General features: G+C 36.0%; 1 protein-coding gene across 27 annotated transcripts in view; it reads left to right on the forward strand.

Annotated features, from left to right (window-relative positions):
* Positions 1–479: 479 nt before the first annotated feature.
* Positions 480–23,773, forward strand: part of LOC136409496 (collagen alpha chain CG42342-like) — a 122,662-nt gene continuing 99,368 nt past the window's right edge. For all 27 annotated transcript variants that reach the window (XM_066391030.1, XM_066391012.1, XM_066391023.1 and 24 more), the window contains exon 1: positions 480–1,041. In XM_066391030.1, the coding sequence (XP_066247127.1) occupies positions 708–1,041 (334 nt within the window). In that variant the 5' untranslated portion in view covers positions 480–707. The remainder of the gene's footprint in view (positions 1,042–23,773) is intronic.

Here is a 23,773-nt window from a genome sequence, read left to right on the forward strand (position 1 = left end):
GAGGAAATGTTATAATAATTAAGTGTTAATTATTTTGAATTACCTCGCCAAATAAGCTGTGGAAAAAATTTAAACTTTTCTCCAAAATTTCGTTTTTTTAACCCTTCCGAAAGCCTTTGAAATGTTTTAAATTTGAAAACGGCATATTCTTCAACTCCAACTTGCGCAACCTTGCTCAAATTTAATCGACTTCCTATCTTTTATGGTTGCCACGATTCCCATGGTTGATCTCCAGGAACGGACACTCTGTATGACAAAACTCCATAAAGAAGTAAACAACTCCATTTAAGAGGGTTTGCCCAAGGAAAGCAAGTAATGAAGAACAGAAACCTTGATGTGTAACGATGTTACAATGGAAACTGAAAACTCGGAGTTTGAAACTTTCCTCAAAATCTGAACATCTCCTCTATTATTGCTCTCCCACCAACCCGCATGGCGCAAAAGTTAGAGCTTGGAGCTTTCAGTCAGTTAAGCTGCGGTGCTTGATCGTGTCGTTTCAGTGTCGCTGCGCGTTTGAAGCTCGTTCTACACCGAACTCGCGTGCATTTAAGCTCTCGCCTGAGAAAATCTCCAATTCGGTGGGGTTTGCAAACATGTATAAAGGGGGATGAAAAGCGGTCATTATACGACAAACACCCGATCCGGCGCGATGATGGACTGACTGCTAACAAGCACTATTGTTAAAAATTTTCCAAAGAGGGGCTAAAATGGATTCGGATCCCCTCACTGGGGCCGAAAAGGCCAAACTTTACGGGGACAAGAAATCTCCATCGAGCGGGCTCAATTTTGTGATGTGTATCCTTTGTGCAGTGAGTGTCGTTATGAGTGGATACAACAGTTGGAATGAGTTTTATTTGAAAACGAAGATAACTGTACTGGAAGAAAGAGTCTTCCATCTGGAGGAGAGACTCTTGGAGAATTTGAATTTTGGGGATACAGAGCAGAGATTCGACGAGAGCAGGAACAGAGCGGTCAGGGATTTGGCTGCCAAAAATCAGCCACACATGCAAAAAGACGCACCTGAATGTGTTTGCCCGGCAGGTGAGGAACCATTTAAGATCCTGTAGAACTGAACAATTTAACATAGTTTACGCTAGCGTTAAAACCTAACAAAGACATGGGCCAATAATTAAGGGATCACGAGAATTTGAATGAATTGTCTCGAACCGAAGAAATGACTTGGCAGTTTTCCTTCTTGGCAGCGGTTTGAAAGCTCTAATTTACACTGATAAGCTTAACTGACAACACAACATACTGCACCCTATTTTGGCCTCAATTTGAGCTCTCAGCCTCAATTAAAAAAGGCAATTAAAGAACCATTCACTTACATATGATAGGCAGAGTTCATAATCCTTTGATGATTGAGGATTTGGACGATCGTAATCTAATATTTGCCCGCAGCGAAATAACATGAAGAGCATGCTTCGTTGGCATTTTATGGATTAACCGATTGAAGGATCACTGCAAAAGAATGAAAGTCTTTGTTCGCATATTGGTATTTCCAAACAAATCAAATTCGAATTTTTCATACCCAGCCAAATATTACGTATTAATCTTCGGCTCTCTTTTCCCTTGAAATACGGAACGTTGAATAGAGAGCATTAAACTTTTACGTTAAGGCGAATCTCTGAGGGCGAGTAGTTTCTTCGAATCCCTTGTACTAGTCAATATTAAAATTTTAGAATATTCTAGATCTACCTATTTTGCTGGGAGCATTAAGATAGCACTGCTCTCAAAAGATAAAGGTTCACAATATCGTCTTTGTGCATGTTTCTGCTCTAGGAGGAACACTTAAAAGTGCATGAATGCTTTATTTTCATGAGACCTGCATCATGCTAAAAACTATAGAAATGTTATGCAAAACAAGTTAAATAAAAAATTTATTAGGACAAGTAGTTCGGTAAAATGTAATGAGTTTAAATAATGTGCTTGAGCAAGAAGTTGAGTAAAAAGCGGTTCATTCCGGAATAGCTTCTAATGTGTTGCGAATTAAACTCGGAATTAGACGATATAAACCTTGAGCGTCGAAAAGAACTTCCATGGAAAATAATTCTGTCCTGGATTGTCTCTATCTCTAAGTCCTGAAGTTCTCTGTTATCGGCAAAGAATACAGTTTTCCGAAAGTTGGTAAAATCAGTTGAAAAACTTGGGATGAAATTAATGAATTTCCTCGTGTTTATCACAATAAAAATGTCTTCACAATCTATTTTGACCTTCTCATGAACATGTTCTTTAATCGTCTTCTCCCCTGTTGGCTTCGAGTTTTGAGGGCTATAAAATTTTGGCATTCCTCATCCTCTAACTATTCGCAACTGTAATAAGTTAACTTAAAATCCAATTTAAGGACAAAATTAGTGAAGGTTTAAATTGCCAATACACATCTATTTATACAGCACAATTAAAGTCCTGGGGAAATTCTTCTGGACATATATAAATTAAATTGAACAAAGAACTGTTCATCGGAAAGATCTGAATGCTGCAAGTTTATAAAGAGTACTCTCCATTAAGATAGTCAAAATGCCCTTTGATTTAAATTGAAAATCTAACTTAATGGGCATATAAGTACATAAGTTATAACCCTCTAATACCAATCATTTGTGCATAATACTCTCACCCCCTAAACCACAAAAACCTCTCAACCGTCATTTTCTCAATTATAATTATTAACTTAAGAACTGTTTTTTCGAAAAATCTGAAAAAAATCACACGTCTATAGAAAACCCTCGCGTATTAGCCACATTTTTTTCGTTTTTTTTTCTGCTAATCCTAATCTAAAAACCATTTTTGAAATTTCAAACTGGAATAACTTTTTTTCAGAATGGGCTGCAGTTATAGTTTTTCTTCTTATAGGCATTTTTATGGCAAATCAAAGTGTATAAGGGTTATACCTTATCTACTTATATGCTCATTCAAGTTTTCAATTTAGATCAAAAGGCATTTTGACGATCTTAATGGTGGATACTCTTTAGAGTATGTAGTAATCTCGGCCTAAAACTATAATTGAAGGGTTAAAATTCTCAGGTGATTAGTCAGTCACAACAGAATAATAAAAAAAAATAATTTTAAGAGATATCATGGGAATCCCAGGCAGGCTTCAGTTCTTCCATTTTGTGAATTCACCCAAATTGACCTTATCTGCTGAAAATTCATGCAGGATATCCATGGTAGTATTGCCATGGACTTCTGCTGTGGTTAGCTAGCCATAGGAAGTTTCTAACAAGTGTTAGAATGGATGATTGGACATGTTAGGAAAGTGTTGAGGACATTTCCGTAAAACTTCGTGAGCGTTAAAGAGAAAGTTACAATAGACGTTGGGCAACCTGGTGACACGTGTTTCTATTTATTGGTCTCATCAGGCATGTGTTTGTGCGTATAAAATATGAACACAAATATTATAAAACATATGCTTAAAGAGACACACCCATGTAGGTATAGTCTGGAAAAGATAGAAAAAGAAAAGAAAATGGGAACCACAGGCTGTGCCATTTTGTAGATTTGTCCAAACCGAGACGTAAAAACACGTGTCGATGGGTCAATCAGAATATTCCTCCGTTGCTATTTAAAAGCTCATTCCAAACATGTCCAGTCATCCGCACAAAAACTTCTTTACTTGAAACTTCCTAAAGGTGGTTACCCACGACACGTGTGAGGTCTGACTAAGATCCTAGACGAATTTCCAACAGATGAAAAACATTTTGAGTGAATTCACATGATGGCGGAGCTAATGCCTGCCTGAGATTTCCATTTCCTTTTTTTCCCATTCTATCCAGGGTATACCCGTATGTGCGTATATCTTCGAGCATAGGTCTAATTATGAGGGCATAACGAGGGGCGTACCTACTTTGTACAAATCGTATCGCAATTAATTACATAATGAAAGCAGGTGCCTTCATTTCATAACTCAGTTAATAAATAGGACCATTAGCAACAACGGTTGCTCTAGTTCTACAGATACAGAACGCAGCATGAATATGTCCAAATATAACTATTTTCTGGTAATTTTTTCATCGAACAGCAAAATTAGGAAAACATATATCGGAAACTCGTCAGGAAAAGTTATCTTGTGTATCTCGTGCCATATTCCAGTACCTCGCTCCGGTCGTCTCGCGGAATCTCATACTCATAGCTATTGATTTTCTATAACTGATTAGACGAATAGCTATTCTAAGGACATTAACATTTTTTTAAGTTTTAAAGATTTATTTCGCAGAGAAAGGAATCCGAGCAAAGATTGGGAAAATAAACAATTTTGCATTTTCCGATCTCTTAGGTCAACTCTCCGCTTTTAAACAACAAACTTTAGTTTCAAGTAGAAAAATTTTACAGAACGAGTATACTTTCTGGCTCATATTAAAATAAAAAAATTGGAGGGAATCGTTAAAGATCTAGAATATAAATAAATTTTTAGAAGTCTTACTCGTTTATATTCGTAAGCCAGATCAGAAAGAAAATGTCTCAATCACAAATGGTTGAAAATGCGCAAAAAATGTTGAGTTAAAAAATCAAAAATGAATAAGGACCAGTCAATGTTTCTTAAACTCTAAGGGAACTTCAAGTGAGAAATACCTTAGAGGAAAGTTCCTAAAGTGTTAAAGATTCAATGGATATCACGGAAAAAAAATCTTAGAGAAGTGCTAACATTAACAACTCCCAAAAACCATTTGCCTCTTTTCGATCTTTAACTGAAGAAATAAAACAACTAGTTATCAAATTAAGGAAACCGACTAATTTATAACATAAAGCTGGGGCTGATCACAATGACATTGATGGTTAAGAAAACGAAAAGAATTTCTTCAAGAAGTCTTGTATTAATCAGTTCCAAGGAACTACTTGTCTATTTTTGGTGTTCTGTTGAAGAAACAATGCACCGAGTTGTGAAGATAAGTAATAGTGAAAAGGCACGAGTTGGCTAATTTCTTTGCCCATATCGCTCATTTCAAACCATATTTAATAAAGAAAACTTACTTAAGAAACTGCAAAATACATCGATCAAAGTTTGCGGCTTCAGCTTCGTAGATATTCGCTATAAGCTAAGTAAGAAATTAATCGTAAAAGATTTATAATTAAATATTTATGTAATTTAAAGTAGGGTTTAAGGTTTTTTTTTTTATTTTTAGCTATTATACGCAAAGCCCGACCGATAATACTGACATTACTCATACAGGGAACTAAAATTTTATTTTATTTTCTTTGAACATCGCTTCAAATCCAGCTTTAAACAATATGCGTATTGGATTGAAAATGGATTGAGAAACGTAAGGAACCAAAAAAAGTTGATGAGATTGAAGTGTGAAATATTTTAACGACAGAAAAAATGTGATTGAAAACTCATGATATTATGAATCAAACCATAAAGTTGTTGAAAGTTCGCAGATTAGATAATTGTTATACTAGGTGCAATATATTTACGTATTTACCAAGGTACTTACGTCTACAAATCCACACGAAAATATAATATTTTCTATCGAACTCTCTTCTTGCCTCTAGAAACTTTTTTACACTCAAAATTATGAAGACCTTGTTAGGACTAACTACGCCTAAACTGCAATTTTCATCTAAAATCCTGCCGTACTTAAAACTTCTGTAAATTATTTTCCTAATTACAAACTGCAATGGGTTTTTTAACGTCATGCTCATTAGGATTTCTTTTTCCTTTTTCTTTCAGCTTTCCTTTTAGGACTTTCTCTAGTTTCTCTATAAACCCACTGATAGTATCTGTTGTTTATGTTTCGTTACAACTACCCGAGCACATTATTTGATTGCTGGGAAAAATCAATAATTGCAAGTAACTTAGAATATGGAATCATCCATATGAATAGAGAACGGACAAGAAATGTGACTTTGAAGATGCTGAGGAAGGCAATGGAGGAAAAATATCAGAGAAACAGTACCCCCCGTTAAGATTGTCAAAATGCCCTTTAATCTAAATTGAAAAGCTAACTGAATGGTCATATAAGTACATAAATTATAACCCTTTAATGCCAATCAATTGTGCAAAATACCCTTGCCCCCACCAAAAAAGCCCTTAAATCATCATCGTCTCAATTATAATTTTTTACTTGATAACTGATTTTTTGAAAAATCTAAAAACAATCACACATATATAGAAAACCTTCGCGTATTAGCCACATTTTTTTCGCCTTTTTTTCCTGCTAATTCCAACCCAAGAATGATTTTTTAAATTTCAAAATGGAACCTTTTTTTTGTCAGAATGGGCTGCAGGGTCAATTTTTTCTTGTAATGATGGGTATTTTTTTCACAAATCTAAGTGTATATAAAATGTGTCACTTTAGGCTGCGCGTACTGAAAAATGCAAAAAACTTAATTTTTTGGCAGTTTTTTCAATACCGAATGAAGCATTTTGACATAAAATGCGATACATAGACACTATTGGATTATAAAAAATGCATCAAATGCCCAAAAAAGCCGACTATCTTAATGGGAGGTATTCTTTCAGAAGAAATTCACCATTGCGACACATTCTTTAGAAGCAGTTCTTTTAAAGGTTTTGTGTTTATTATGATATACTAATATTTTTAAACTTTAGGTAAACTTTTTGTGATAATCGTAGATACCTAGTTGTGCTACATTAAATATTTATCTTTGTATTACTATTAGCGCCAAATAGATACATTTATGAACCTTTTCCTCAACATTTTCCATCACTCTGTACGTTCTAGTTTCAAACAAATTAACATAATTTTGCTTTAAAACGTGGCACAAAACTCACTAATTAAATTTTTTGTTCGTTAGAAACTATGAAGCCAGCTTTTGCGTCTTTTTATGGAAAATTGCGGTTAAGCAATGCCCTAACGACCATTTCGGAAAATTTAACAGCGCAATAAGAAAACAACAATAATAGTATCGATAATTTAAATATTTAATTGCCCTAATCATATGCTAATAAAGCTGGGTGATTTAAGGCGTGTACTTAAGCCTAAGCTTAGAGAATTTCCGCGTATGGTACGAGCTTATTATCTGTTCGTACACATTGGGCAACTAATCTTCATTTTATGTATTTTACTAAATTAAGGCCGCACTTTCCTGATAGTTAAGTTCATCTTGGTATTAACGTGGGCTTAGCGGAGGTTTCAGTTCACGTCTCCAATTACAGATTTATCAAGAGCAAATAGTCTCTCCTCTGATGCGGCAGATAATGAGCTACTTCAAATTGGAAATCACGGTCCATATAACCGAAATTTAAAGACGAGTTTTTCCAAATATTTCAAATTCTAGTGTCTTGGCACGTTATTACGGTCACTGCTATCTAACTCCATTGTCGTTTCTGGTTGGTCCAACAATAAAGACGAAGGTAAAATATTTACCTGGACATACAAAAGCTGAGCCGTTACATCTTTCTCGCGCCGTCCTCTGTTCTTTTTATGGTTTTTACACCTAATTCTCAAACACGTTGGGGACCCACATTTTCGCAAGTGATTAAATCAGAATATATTTTCGTGTTGCATTAGTGTCGCGCGTTCACTCCTTTTCAATTAATGTACATGGCAGATTTACAATCTTTGAATTTCAAAAGCTCCGACATTGGCGGGAATTAATTCCAATTTCTGCGCCATAAATCAGCTCGAGCCATAAATATTCTGGATACCAATTAAGTTATATCTCATATTTAATCCAGCATTCTCAGTAATTTTAACATTAAGCTACCGCTAAACATGTATCGATCTTCAGTTGCCAACTACAGGCAAGTTTTGAGATTGATTGTCTAACTTTCCGGGCTTTTTCATCAATAAAGTTAATTTATTCAAGTCTCTCTCTCTGAAATAATAGTAAAATAACTGATTGCTAAAGTTGAAGGAAATTTGATCCGAAACCTATAGAAATCCCTCATACCCCGTTATTCTAGGGTCGTCTTAATAATTAACTGCACAGCAATATCAGGTTTCCTTGTGGGCAAAAGGTTAGGTTGGGTGGTCCCATAAAACAATATTAAAAATGAGCACAATAAGCTAAATAAGACTATGCAAATTTCGACAAATTTATGCGAACAATTTTAATATAAATGACTATGTAAATCGATGCATCAATATAGTAATATGGCGTGTCATTCCTCGAGGCAGAGCGAAGAAGTGATTGTCAGAGAACCCAAAAAGAGAAATAATAAGTGTCTAGCAGGAATTTAAAACTGACACGTTGAATTTAATAAGCTGTATTAGTATCGGGAAACTTAATATTTAGACCGGCATAGGCATACACAGTTACGTTCACAAGCCGCATGCACTCGGAGTATTAGATCCTTTACATTATCTATGGAGGCAATGCAACACCCTGCATAAGAAGGCCATTAAATATGAGCCTGTAAGTTTATTGACTCTTGAAAGCCATGTTGTGCTGGCCATGCATGAGTTCAAACGATTGTTATGGCCCCCTTTGTCCATTTCCAATGGCAATCCATGTCAATACGATATCTATGACGCAATTGTTCGGATATTGAGCGGTACTTTCAGATCTATCCTATACCAGCCTTTGGTCGACTTTTTTGTAAATAAAGTAACGCTTTCCCACAATTTAATTTTCAGAATGCATAAAGTTCAGTCTGTACCATGAAATCGGTACTTGCGACGAGATATAAGTAAAAGAGCCATTGATTTTTTCCTTCATGATTCAGGTTGAAATTATTCGGAAATCTTGTATGTTGTAGTATTGTTTTTTCGCTATTATTTTTTAAAAGTTTTTACGTAAGCTGTGGCAGAACCAGTAGTATCCATTTCTGTGCCAACAATTTCTAACCACTTAAGGCACATTTTTTAAACAAACACAAGAGAAAACACCAATGTCAGAAGCGAATTTGCCTTGTTTAAGGTTCACACGCTTCAAAAAGGTTTCAACTTATTAACGATTTGCGATTGTTGAAACTTTTGCCGATTCACAAAAGTTGGACAATTATGTTGAAACAAGTGTTCTCACGATTTTTTCATTGATTTTTGTTGACCCAACGTGGAAACGCTAGGCACAGTCCGCAGGTCTACGAACGCATCGCCAGCTACTGAATCGATAAATACAGATCTTGATGGTTCCATGCATAGAAAATCATACCAACCTGCCTAATGTGTGGGCAATATTCCTCTGCTCATGTTTGCTATTTTTTTTTCAAAAAACGTTCCTTCGAAAGTTACAGTACTGTTCATCTTGCATCTCTTCGCGGATGTTTTCCCAACCTCTCCGAAGTTTTTTCCTAAACATTAAACGATGTTGATCAACCCCATCAGCTGCGCTATGTCCTCTAGATATACGATCGATCTCCCCACTGAGTTCTTTTGTAGGAAAAAAATTGTCGAGTCCGCGAGTATCTCGAAAATTGATGGAAAACCGTAACAAAGAGAAGTTAGGGTCTCTCACAATATTTTAATTCTTTTTATATTCCTTCCTGGGAATAACTAAAAATGTCGTCTCCAAGTTATATAACTTTTTTTTAATCATTGTAAGTTCCTTAATCTTTATTTTGCATTGTCACAAATTACTTTTGAAACTTTCATTATTGCAAGTTTCGAGGATCTGAAAAGGCTTTTAAGACAAACCAAACCTAACACAAGACCATCTGAAATTTGCCATAATTTGAGAACCCAGTTTCACACACCGCAACTTCGACCAATTACAAGTGTCTAAACTTTCCCTTATAGGTACAATATGTCTTCGTCATTTTACAGTGACGAAATGAATTGCCGAAACTGGATTCGTCAATTTACAAACCTGCCTGCGTTCCCCGTTTCAAATGCCTTTGATTGTCGCATCCGGGATGCCTTCTCTTATTATTCCCTCTGGATACATCAAGTTTGAAATTGCCAATTCAATTTTTTTGAATTGGAGAGACAGAGGAAGACGTTCAATAGGAACAAACGCAGTTAACCTAGAAATAACATATTATTTCTCATCGTTCTTATTCCCAGAGGTATCGTTGGTTGGTAATTTGCATCTTTGAGAACTTGAAGGGAAATATGAGGTTTAGAGTAACGCTAATACCGCCAAGTATCGCAATTTTCAAAAATTTTAAATTCAAAATGGAAAGTTTATCCTTCGTATAACATCCTACGTACGGATTAAAGAAAGCCTCTTTGTATTTTGATACTTGGTGCCTATATTTGTGTCTGGTGGATTACTAGAGATAACGAACTAATCGATTCCATTATCTGAATTAATTCAGGGACTAACCCGAAAATTTTATCAACCCCCATCGCCATAAAGGCCTCCTTCCTCTCTCTCTCTCTCCCCTCTTTGATCCACTTTTCGCCCGTGATTTAAAATCGCCTCGCTCGACACTTTTTAGATAAGTTTTCATTCAACTGTTAAAGCGTCTTCAATTGGAACTGACAACATTATTCGGCCTGGTGCAAAGATATTTTCGAGTTTGCTCAAGAATCCTTTTCTGCTCTGATCTCGAGGACTCCGCTCCTTTATGTATTAACAAGTTTTAAAGATAAGCAGCCGGAGGATCTTTGTCGTTGGACACTCCCAATCAAAAGGCAATTTTCTAAATATTTTGATTAATTATCCAGTTCTCTTCAACGCGTCTCAAGTACAAAGAAGTTATCAGGGCCCACGTGGTTATTGTTTCGTTTGAGCGGTAAATAAGGACAATGTGAAGTTTTTGCTTTATTCAATGATCGAACCACGGAGAAAGGCTGCAGCTGGAAGCTGATTGTCTTTTGATTCCAGGAAATTAAAATTGGAGTATTCTGCAAACATTCGCGGTATAAAATACCGACTTTTATATCAATAAGAGCAACCGGGGAAAGACTCATCCAATTAACCAAATATTGATCTCTAGATAGGTAATACCACTCGAGATTACATCGAGCTTACTTAATTTAACCCTCAGGGACGTTTAAAAGGATGAAAGTTTGCGAATAAAATTGATAGCACAGAAATTTTGATCATTAAACTGTAACGTACGCAAGCTATGAGAAAATATACCTGAGTGATGGAGAGTTGCTTACACAATTATGATTCCTATGGATGTTGATCATCACAGTGTCACGATTGTAAATCTGAATTTTTATTTTTTTTCGTTTATTTTCCGAATAAAATGTCCTTTTGTAATCCCTATGGGATGCGAAGCGACTCACAGCCAAAAGCAAATCCTGTTAAAATTTGTCTGAATACCTCAGTGCCCTAAATCCAACAGGGATCCAGATATATTAATGTGAATTTTTTTCAGTTGATATCCTAAAGTTCAATAGCGGCTTTTTATGTATATCAAACAATGCTTTTATTATTTTTTTGACAATATATATATATATATGGTACCATATATGATTGTTCACTAAAAAACTTCAAATAACGGAAGTCAGCAGTGAGTTATTACTAACACCAATAGGATATTGCGTTTTTAATGAGAATGGTCGTTATATAAAAATTAAATCGGATTTCACCACGAAATATTTTGATAACAAATATGATACAATACTAAGTCGTACGATTTTGTGGGTCTTTATAAAATGCATATAAACGTAAATATTCATATCGCAACATTACTAGGTATATATACCCTCTCTTTTACTCCATTACAGTATTCTATCGGGGTTTGTTACATCCAATTTTCTTGTTCAATTTAATTGTTACATACAAATTTTCCATTTTCGGTCCCCTAACAACAATAAATCCTAAACAAATGTTTTAGTCGTCGTCGTCATAAAGAATTCGTACACGATCCGCAGTTGGAATTAGATTTTTTGTATGTTGTTATCCTTCGTTTTGGCATGTTTTCGGTATTTTTATTGGTGCTCTTTCTCCTTTGTTGCGTCACGTGCCCATACAGGACGTAACAGGTATATTTTTCGTGTAGATCTTGGATGAAAGAAACCCGATTCATTTTTCGTGAATCTAAAATCGAGGTTCTGATGTCATCTGGATTGTTTGAAATCGATTAAGTTCCATTCAACTCAATGTATCAAGTTTGGAATCAATTACCTCCTCATGGTTTCTCTTCGAGGCAAATCTTTAATATCATCTGGGCAACTCGATTAAAAGCGCTGATTCGAGGTTTCGAGTCTTCTAGGAGAAGCAAAAAAGTATTTGTAAACGTCCCTTTTGCATTTATTCGTACCTTCCGTCCTATTCAGCTCCAAGGAAAAGCCTTTAAAACTCCAATGATTCTCATAAAATTACGAACCCAAAAGAAAACCTCATTGGACCCACAACCTGCAATACCCTCAAAGAAGTCAGTGAGCGTTTCACAAGTCATTACTTTGAATTACTTCGCTTTATGACTTAAAGGTTGAGGTTTCTCCGCTGCAATTTTCTTCAATCCTTGTGTAAAGGAAAAGTGTATACTACCCTCATATAACTCACTGATCTCAGACCTTTTTCCAGGAGAAAAGACCCCCCCAGGCCGCAGAACATCACAAATATTTTTGTTGGTAGCTATTACCTTCCGAAATGACCTCGCGCTCTATCGGAAAGGAAATAAAGGGACTTGCCCCTTATCCTCTGCATATTTATTCACTCAGTTTTTCATCAAGGAAGGCGAAATGGTCAGTTTCTCTAAAGTAAAGGATGCTGTAACGCATTTTTATAGGTTTCAATCGAATTTCCGACGATAGCTTGAATCGAGACCAGAGAAACCTTGATGTGAAATACTCCAATATTTATAAGCTACAGGTCGTTTAAGAGGAATTTGCCAGTATCGTCGGTCAATCTCATGGAAGCTGTAAAAATTGAATTTAACCATAGAAAACTTGAGTCTTAGTAGAGTGATAAAAGTCTAAATATTACTTATCGCAATATTTAGGAAAAAACCAAAAAACTAGGCAGGATTTGTTCAGTGATTAGTTCTGAAGAGCCCTGAAAAGTTACCATCTAGACAAATAACTCTGCTGCTCAACAAATTCACTAATTAAGTACTTCCTACCAGGATGGAATTCTCCATTACTTTGGCGGAACTGCTATGAGCAGGGCTTTATTCCATGGTCAATCATTCAATGTTTTTCACGTTCGATCTCATCTAAGCAGTCTCCAATCAGGAAGAGCATAAGACAATATTTTAATCGAGGGAATGGCTAATGGAAAGATAATGAAATTGTCGATGGGGATAGGAACTGCATAATGTATAAATTCGTCATTAATGAGCAGAATATTGCTGGAGATGGCGGAGATGACCTGTATCTGTAAGTCTCTGGGGAGACAGATTGAAGAGCGTGTTCGGATAAAATAACTTAAAAGTCATGAAATCTGGTCAGAGAATATTTCCTTGATTTTGATGCAACAAAGGGACTATCACCTTGTTCATCAGCTTCAGAAATTCGAGAAATTGCACTTTGTTCACTCTTTCCAATTCAATTAACTGCCATACACCTTCCCTTATCACAGATTATATGTATTTCAAAATCCCCATGGAAAGCGATGTCGTAAATCCATCCCTAAGGCTTTTTTCAGTTCTTTAATAGTGTTTTCTCTTGGCAATTTTCCTGAAATTAGATGCGCCCCTGCTTAGCATCATTAGTCTTTATTGGATTAGTCAGTGCGCTTCTACATAGGAGATAAGCCCCTGCTGACAGGGAGTAATCCGGGGGTTTGGTGTCTGGATGAAACTTTACAGACTCGTTTGCGAGATTAAAACAAGGGACATCCCTCCTAATGGACGGTTCGCGTCTTAGTCTGGACCAAGGCCTTTGCCATCATTCATTATGTATATGGAGTCCGTTCGGGCTGTATCAATAACAGCAAACCATCACGTTGGATAAATCTCAGTGGCGTGTCATAAAGTTCTCTCAGAGAAGCAAAACAATAAAATACCGGAGAAATATAAAAGGAAAATAAAAATTAACCATAAAATGCGGTTACGGCCTATCTGGTTCATTATCATATATTGTTAATTCCCGAGTTATCTGCGGGGCCCATCTTGTCGTAAACTGAGCCCCATACGACGTTATTTACTCAATCTATCAGTCGGGCAGTTGTAACGTTAATTAAGAAATTGTTCGGGTCCTATTCAAGAACAAAACTTAATTTTTGAATTGTGCCCGAAAGAATTTTATCGGCGAAAGATCTCCATTAGTCCCGGGTGTTTCGGAATAATTGAACGTGTCAGCTTCAAAGATTAGCCGTACTTTATAGTAATAGGCTCTTGTAATTGTGTTAGGTGTGCCTATTTTAAAATAATTGCTTTTGAAAGTACCCGAGAAAACCGACTATTTATCGGAAAATAATTCAATCTTTGAGTCTGCTTGAATAAACTTCCTGCATGCGAGATTTTACTGCTGAGTTGTGCGATAATTTTTTATTGCTTTAGGGGCCTTATAAACAATACACTGCAGAGAAAATAGGGTTTAGTTATTGGAGAGTTGCCAAAACAATTTTGAATGGAAGTTAAGACCCAACAAGAGTTTCATTAACTAAACATACATACGCCAAAAGTTGATGATTTACGGGCGGAAATGTTAAGCTGACTTGCATTAAAATTCGCATAGGGTTATTTTAAATTCTGATACTAAGTTGATTCGAACAGTTTCTTTCAACCTGAAGAAATTTGAATTCCCTGGTTCACTGAGTTTGAAAACCAGAAAAATTCCTTCCTTACATCATTATATCATTCAAGCAGCAATATTCATCTTTTTCATCAGCATCATCATTATCATTTTCATCATCATCATCATCATCGTTACCATCATCTTCATCATTATCATTATTATTAAAACCCCTATCGACTAGTTTTCGATCCACTTTTATCAATTTGCTTTTGAAATCATTATTTTTCTTCCAGCATTTCCCTGTTACACATGGTGAGAAAATATACTAAAAATGTCAAAATTCAATTTAAAAAAGCAACGAGATCCATTTAATAAGTGAAAAGTTTTGGCTTCTTCCCCATCTCATATTTTCGGATCGATATTTCCTATCCAACCTTAATTAAACCCGTGAAATTAGTGTCACAGGTCCAAACCATTAAGTTTCACACCTTCAGATTGCTACTTGATTTTCAATTTTGTTCTCTAATTGCCAAAAACAAATTCTTTTAATTTCACACGGTTTTTTGGCGAGTCAAAAAAAGCTATGATAAAACCACCCCCAACCCTCATACGTTCTTAATTCAATACTCTAAGTGTATACAAGCGATTTAACTCAATCAGGTGTCATTTATCATAGCTTGAACAATACGGCTTCCTGCAACCCCAAATTGGTTATAAATCCGTGCCCGGTCGTGCGGAAAGTGATAGTGTATCATTAAATGGATCTTGCCCACATATTTTCAGATTCTATCGGTAAGCGGTAAGCACGGGCGCGGGTAATTGTGGCGAGAGAGGGGTCTGTCTACTGCCAATAACCCAACCCAGATAAATGAGATGTTGGTTTAAGTACACGGTAGCTTTTAAGCTAAAATGTTCCTCTAAGCCTATCTATCGAGTGTTAGATAGTCAATTAAGGGTGCCCAATTAGAGCAGTGAAAACGGAATTATTTAACTTAAGTTTAAAAGCAATTTTGATCTTCGTTTTATCTCGAGGGCCTTCTCAAATGAAAATCCGGCTTTGCGAAAGAATTCTGATGTAAATTGGTCAGGAATTTTTCTTTAACATCCAATTACATAGAGTTTCGAGAAGAATTTCATTAACATTATTATTACTGAAGCTGATTAATTGTTTTTGTAAGTAAGCTAGCTTGTGCAATTCCAAGAAAGCAGTTTAAAAGCTGTAATTATTTGATTGATTTTAAGTAATTTGCATTCGACATGAGAAAAATCTAAACAGGAATTTGCCCCCTAGGAAGGTAATGCTTAAAATAATACTTCCCTTTTTTTTCGAGAGCTTATTCAGAATTTCGATTAATCATGCGAGAAAAAAACACTCAAAATATCCAGATCTCCCCAACATTCGTGTCGTCTGTCAAAGAATGATAAATCGTCCCATATATTCCAGCCAGACTGGATTCTTTATCCAAATTACATTTATCTGGAAAGTGTTTGAATAAAATTCGGCAGCCACGAAACCCGGTTTATCTATCTCATCGCCCGATTGGCTTCGGATTTGCCCTTCCACATTTTTTAAATGGAAATTTAAACCGTCTTTGAGGATTTTGTCGCGGAAGAATGGAGATTATTACCAATTTGAACTGGTGAAAATTCGAAGGAAGACTACTTTTATCATATAAATGTTATCGAATGCTATATAGAATATGTGTACACAACTCTTCCCTAAATTTTCGACTCATATTAATTAAATAATATAATTGGTATCATTTTTTTGAGGCGATTATTTAGGCTAAGTCAAGTGATTCTTCGTTTAAACACTACATCAAAAACGTATCATTATTGAGATACAGAGTTTTAAAATATCGGATTCTATTAAGATTGTATTTCAGAAATCTAATTTTCTCCAGCCGACACTAGCGTTTAAAATCTTCAGAGCTAGATTCTAGAAATTGCTGTAAAAATTTGCAGGGTTATACTTTTTCGGGAGTCAAGCCCTTTTACCACCGCAAACATTTTTGTGGTGCACCACTGGTTTCAGTATCGGCCAGCACGTATCGACTGACCGCACGCATTGATCTCACATCATTTAAAGGAGCACCGTGAGTTTTCGCACGACGACAAACGCTTTTCAATTTGCAGCGATTAATCGGGATCTCGGTCAACAGCCGCATCATCAGCGATTGCACGAAGTTTAATCTATACTATGGCTATTTTCATTTTCATGCCATTGTTTAGATTTAGTTGTGTGTTATGTCTGAAATTTATTGTCCTATGACGATGTGCATATGTGTTTTTTTGTTCTTGCTGAAACGACCTCCCAGTTACAGTATCCATAAGCCGGCACTGGTTAGAAAGGTGCGTTGGAAGGGCGTTTAACCTCCACCGGAAAGGTACCACCGAGATTTTAACGACTTTTAAAATCTAATCAGGTAGATTATAAATTTTACTGTCTCCACAAATGTTGGTAGTGAGTTCGAATTTGACATATTGACTCTAAGGCTTTCGGTGCCTGAATTTATGAACTTGACGTTGGATTCGGATTTGGCATTGGCATTGGACTGCAAGATAAATTTGGTTGTCCTAGTAATATAATATGTATATGCCGTCGGACATGAAGATGCCGCTGAGCCGGCGTCGGAGGTAAACTAATTTTATCTTTTTGACCCTGGTGCATAGCGTCGTCGTTTAATGAAATCAGTCGTTGACTGATGATTTTTAATGTTAATTTTACCCAAAATTAATTGCCATTAATGTTTCCGGTGGAACACGCAAAACTCAATAGCTACATATGCATAAGCTAATGATATATTTGAGCTGTTCAACTCCATACACAAAATTGAAACGTACCTGAGAGTTAGCTCATCTCTCATCACGAGTAGCTAATTTCATAAATTCAAAACCAAAATATTACGTAATCCCTTGTAACGGCCAATTAATTTCGTCTTCAGCACATTTGCCATTACGCTTGTCATCAAATGGTCGATGTAAATGAGGAATTACTATTCAATGTTACTAAATTTCAAATTACATTTGGGTTGGAATTAGTTCATGTCACTGTAACTGCAAATAAACCATATTTAATATCGAGTTGATGACTGCCATTAAAATGTTTCTCTTCGTGCTCTTTTCAAAACAGAAAAACTGACTGCGCAGTCCTCAACATTATAAATATTTAATGATGAATTATAAAAAGATTCCTCCTGCAAAATACCATCGATCCTGCTGCGAACGAACATAAAAACATTCCCAATTGTTCAGACCTCCTGCTCTTGAATGTTAATGAAGCCACTCGTAGTGCTCAGTGGCAGTGGTCAAGAACCAAAAACTCGGTCATCGATGAAGAACTTTTAAGTTATTAAAATGCTTGTAAAAGTGGACGTTAAAAACACAATATAGGATATAAAAGCTGTGTTTACACGCTGATACATGATTTGAACCAGAAAGAGATTTATGCGGTATTACTGTTTACAGCCATTTGTTATTCGGTAAGGCGTACTTTTATTACGCACCGGTAACCAGAAATCGTCCGGACAGTGAAGTCAACCGAGCAAACCGGAATCTTAAAATTCATGAGCCGGAATCGGACTCTATCGGGTTTCTCTGACATGGGGCCGGCTTCTTTTAGTGTCTCATATATTGCCTAGACGGCAATTCAACCATTATGTCCCTCCAATGCACGCATTATGATCTCTGGTTAATAAAAGAATAAATGCGTATGATAGTTGTTGCCCTTGGGGGCTGAGGAACGAAAATATCTTGAACAATGCTGACGACTTTATTCCCAACCGACATCAACGGAAAATGAAATATCAATTTCGATTCTATTGAGAAAATCCCCAAGGTAGTTTGCTTTGGCCGAATTCAGTTAACTATAATATAACTTTTTCAATGGAAAAAACTCCTGCCATAAAACCGATTTAATTTAGAACAATGTGGAGCTTCCAGTAGTCTTCTTCTCGCTTTTGATTCGCCCGCATTTGCATTCGAATTTAGAAAGTTTACCTTGTACAAAAAGGAAATGAGAAGTTTTTAGTTTTACTTACATCCAGTTTCTGGACGTTAAACTTGAATGGGAACACGAGAAAGTGCTCTAGGAATAATTATTATCTTAAAAAAAGCTTTCATGTATGCTCGTCTAGTGCATGCAGGAACATAAAAGCAAACAAAGTGGATATTTGCACGGAGCAGATATCGGATAACATCACACATAAATGCCGCTCTATCCCAAAACGAGGTCGAGATTATTCTGGTGGTTTGCGCTTCGTGAATTTTGATGGTCCGTTTTGCTCTTGGCCATCGGTGTGGTCGATGGTCATGCACAAATAAATGATTAGAGCCGGAGTATGCATAAATAAGTATAAGCGAAGTTGCTCAGGTTAGTCCAGGTTAAAAGGGAGAACGAAATAAGGTTTTCGGAATAATTCCTTAGAAGATGCAACAGTCGGCGAAACAATCAAAAAGAATCCTGAATACTATCTGGGAAGAGCTGAAGTCGTTCTCTTTGTTAAGTAAACTTCGACTTGAGAGTCATGATTATGTCCTAATAGCAATTTATGCTATCTTAGCTATTTAAATGCTAAGAAAAGAGATCACATTAATGTCCTCCAGCATTTGGCCAGAAAGCGACAGGTCTAGTCAAGCTTTCATCGGCTAACAGAATATCTGACTGCAGATTTTTCAAAGTTCAAAATGGCCTGAAAGGATGAGCACAGTGAGAAGCTTCCTATGGAACATGCTTATAAAAAAAAAATATTCTGTCTAACGCAGGGCCAATCCAATACGGACTATTCGCCGTTTCTTGTTGAAACTCGTTAATTTATCGGACCATTGAGTCGGTGGATAAATAAGATGTAAATAATACGTCTTTGGTGTTTGACTGAATTTATGATAGGACCCCTCTTCAGTCGCTTCGTCAGACCCACCTTTGTGCCATCGTATTTTAACCACCAATTATCTGTCCATTGTGCTGTCCCCATTAATTTTCTCCCTCTTCATTTACTCATTACGTTTCCTTCGACCAGATGTTCAATTTTTTGTTTTGACTAGAAAAGTGCTGTCTTTCTGAGGCTAGAGGCTTTAAAGTGCAGGAGGAAAAGCTTTTTCATACGGGCCTCCAAAGACACACAATTTTCGCCTTTTTGAAAAGAGCATTAGTGTATATGTTACAACCGAACTACATAAAAGAAAATATATGTAGGAAGAGAAATGTAGAAATTGAAATGAATTTTTTAATGGAAACTTCATAACTTAGTTAACAAATTGGAATCAGTAACAATAGTAGTTAGAAACAGTGGTTGCCTACAGATTTGAGGTTTAAAGTTCAAATTTCTGTCATTTTCTCTTATTTTACCGTCTGTCAAGAAAATTAGAAAAATCGTATATAAAAGTTTATAGGAAATGCTATTTCCTGTTACTCCTGTCGTAATGTGGAATTTTATAATACTTTGTTCGGCTTGCAGATTTCCACAGCTTACGGAAAATTATATACTTCCTTAGTGGTTACGTAAATAGCTAATTAAATAAAACAATAGTTTACCAAGTTCGCCAAATTCATTGAGTTACCAAATTGGAGTCGCAGTAACAATTGTTGCTGTACTTCTGCAGCTGCGGGGCCCAACCGGAACTTCAAATTACTGCGTTTTTCTTCTGATGTTCCATGGTACTACAAAATTTGAGAAAAAAATATATTAAATTTTGTGACGAAACCGGCTCAATTTGATAACTATTTTCGGGATTGGACCGAGTGCATTAATTTCGCACTCAGTTAACAATTGGTACCAGTGGCGCAAATTACTGTTGTAGTTCATAAAACAGGGTACAGTTTGAATTTGTCCTAATTTTTGTCTTTTTCGTGCGATTCCTTTATCGTATGGCAAAATTATTTTCGTATGTGATTTATTAAATCACATGCGAAGCTCTATATATCATATATGGAAATGCTCTTTTGTGTAACTCTCGTCGTACTGCGAAACCTCGCTTCGCTTGTTCCGTAAAATTTAACTCGTTGTACAAAGCTCTATGCATTTCTTAAGTGTCTGTGTAAATAGTTTTTATTCAGTTTGATTCAATTCACCATAAATCCATTCAAATTGGAAAGAATATTTCAATATTTATTTTTAGTTGTGAATTTTTTCGCATTCGATCTCAAAAACGGTGGTATATAAATGTAGTAGATAAATGTCATAGCTATTTTATTCTGAACAACATTTTACACCTCAGACTCGAGCCTACTCAAATATAATTGGTTTTCAAGTATAATTGGATCGGGTGTCTTCACACTGGACAAGGCACATGAGCTGCGTAGGTGAATTTAGCGCTGAAAATCTGGGGGCGATCGAAATTTAGTGAGCTATGCCGATGCGGATTCTCAGCAAAGCAATCTGGTCAACAGATGGCCCATAATCTAGAGGAATATTTTGGATAAATTTTGAGTATGAAAACCCTTGTTCAAATTTGTCCCCCTTTTTTAAAATTCAGAAAGTTTGGAATGGGACTCCGAAACGGTGGGATGATTTCAGGTTTAGTACTTGCTGTTGCTAGGAAGAAACAATTGGAGAAACTGTTAATGGCAAGAAATCTCAAAAGTCACTCTATAAAGGCTTTGAAACCAAGAAACTTTCATGGAAACTAATTATGTTTTCAGATGCAGAAACCTCGTATGAAATGTGAAAATCAGGACTAATATAATATGACTCAAAACTCAGAAGACTTTGAAAGGAAAAGAATAATTAAAAAAAGCAAGAAAACTGGGAGGAAACGGGTATCGTGTAAGAACAACCATGTAAGAACCAAATTAAATTTGGGGAAAATGTTCGGTAACTCTCAAGAGTGACTTTCAATTTTAACGTTGAAAACATACTTTCATCAATCTCCATTGTCCACATATTAAACTTTGATCTTAGGAAATTCTTTGATGTTCGAAATTAGCTCCTTCCTCCTGATAGAAGAAAAGGGCAAATTCGGTGCTCTTTCGACAGTTAAATACGCTACATCAGGTCCTTTATTTTCAAGAAGAAGAACTGTTTTAATATATAACCAAAGAAAATGGTCGAAGACGTAGATGTTAACAAACATGTTAAAGATAAATGGCCAGGAAGCAGTTGAAATAGCGGGTAAAAAAGTATTATAAGACAGAAAAAGTCACATAGAACACAAAATTTATTATATACAAGAGATACAAGAAATTGGTGATAGTATCCAATTTTCCTCTGAATCAATTATAGTAATATGCACCATTAACTTCTAATCACTGAGTAGGAATAATTGGTAAACCTCAGGAATGCTAAGAACACATTAACCTTTGTACACACCTAAAAGAACGTTAAGCTTTGAAATAACTAAAACCTTGTCTAGACAAATAGATCTAATAATTTGGTGCTAAATGATCCTCATATATATCCACTTATTGCCCCCTATTGCATACCATTTTCCTAATTTCAACTCGTTGCCAAGAAACTTGACAAATGAACCTCATTAGAGATCGTCTTAAATAGTATTTACAATGCAAGTTTTGTTCAATAGGTGTGTTAATCCGATAAAAGCAAATTTGTCAATAAAATTGCATAATACTAAATAATTGTTAAAAACTTAACTAGACACTTTAATGTACAACCAATACAACACTCCATCACTCAAGCCTTCCTCTTGACTTTTTAGAGCCCGCCTCGTCTTCGTGCTTGATGGATGAAACACTTAAATAACCCTTAGAAACCTAATTACAATGTAGAATCCAATAAAGTCGTCGACAAATCCAGACTACATCAAACTGGAAGACAGTAAAAAAGTGCTTTAAAGCCCTGTGAAATCGTGAGTAATTGCTCTGGCGGGTTGATCAACGCCTTCATAACCGAGCTTTATTCGACATCAAGCAAATATCTTTTACAAATAGATCGTACTGTAGATTAAAAGTTGACCACAATGTGATGTAAGAATAAGAATTCCTTCCTAGAATTACAAATTATATACATTAGCCGACTTACCGGAACATCATGCATGACAAACATTAACTCCGTGCCCGTATTGTTCCATTGGCCTTATCTGGGATCTCATTACACGTCTCTGAATGTTATCTCCCTTTATACTTGGAGTGCTTAACAAAAGAGCTGTCTGGATGACTTGAGATGCTGGGGCCACCCAGATACCATTGAGCCAGGAAAAACTTATTTTCATGAAGTCGAAATGATAAAACTAAACTCATTTGAAATCGTACAGGTATGGATGTAAATAGCTAATGATTACTCATCAATGGAGTGTGGTAATTACAGCAATTATTCCATCAATCCATCACTTTAGAAAAATGTGGCTTATGGTGAACGTTATGTTGAAATATTGCAACACTAGTATGGCTAGTTTAACGGTTGATGGTTTTAAGATCGGTAATTAATTCTGAATTGACTCAAGTGTTTGATATATGGAGATAAATTTATGTAAAATAATATTTAAATTACTGACCGTAAAACGCGATTACCAAGTCGATTAGGCGCATATTAGCTGTCGAAAGGAATTATGGAGATTTCTTTTATGTATTTTCCGTGTTATGGGCATTTAAATGGGGGAACCGCTTGAAATCTGAGATTACCTTTGACTTATACTAAAATCTGAATTTTTCTCCTATCAATTAACAACAGATATGTTAGCTGGTGCCGTTATTCTCAACGTATAACACTCGAGCTTTATTTTTCCTTTCCACCACCACGCGTTCCAATTGGAAATTTCAAGTGTACTTGAAAAGGAAATTGAACAATCCTTACCGTTAAAGCGAACTGACATTCGACTTCCTTTGCCATTTAAACTTTGAGGCCGCGTTTAAGGGCTGATAAGATGAGGTTTGAAGGCCTTCGCGAAATTGTCCATTGTTGGAACATTCTTTTGGAAAATGTCGCTTATATTATTATAGCTATGTAGATAAAAAGTTTTAAAAGAGGCGTCGCAGACGACGGAGAAAGGGTTAGTAAATGAAATGCCAAGCAGCAAAGAACATGGTACTTTATCATAAAAGCATAAATAGTTATGAATTTAACAACCAGTGAGACTGACAATACTCCCAAGAGGGGAATCCCTGTGTGGAATTCTGAACAAATGGTTAAAGAGGCCTGAAAACCCGTTATGATACATAGGCACGGTTTTCACCTAAGTAGATTATCCTTAGAAGAGTTGAAATTTATAGATTTTAGACACATTGTTCAATCCTCAAACTCATAAGATTCCACTGAACCCACATTATTATTATTAGGTGTACAACTTTGCTTCCGCCGTTTTTGAATAGATGTATGTAGCGGTAAGTAATGATCGAAATAAATAACCCCATGTGGGCATGCAGGAGCCTTGGGCACCTGTTAACATAACCTCATAAA

This window comes from Euwallacea similis, chromosome 6, assembly GCF_039881205.1.
Source record: "Euwallacea similis isolate ESF13 chromosome 6, ESF131.1, whole genome shotgun sequence".
Taxonomy (NCBI): domain Eukaryota; kingdom Metazoa; phylum Arthropoda; class Insecta; order Coleoptera; family Curculionidae; genus Euwallacea; species Euwallacea similis.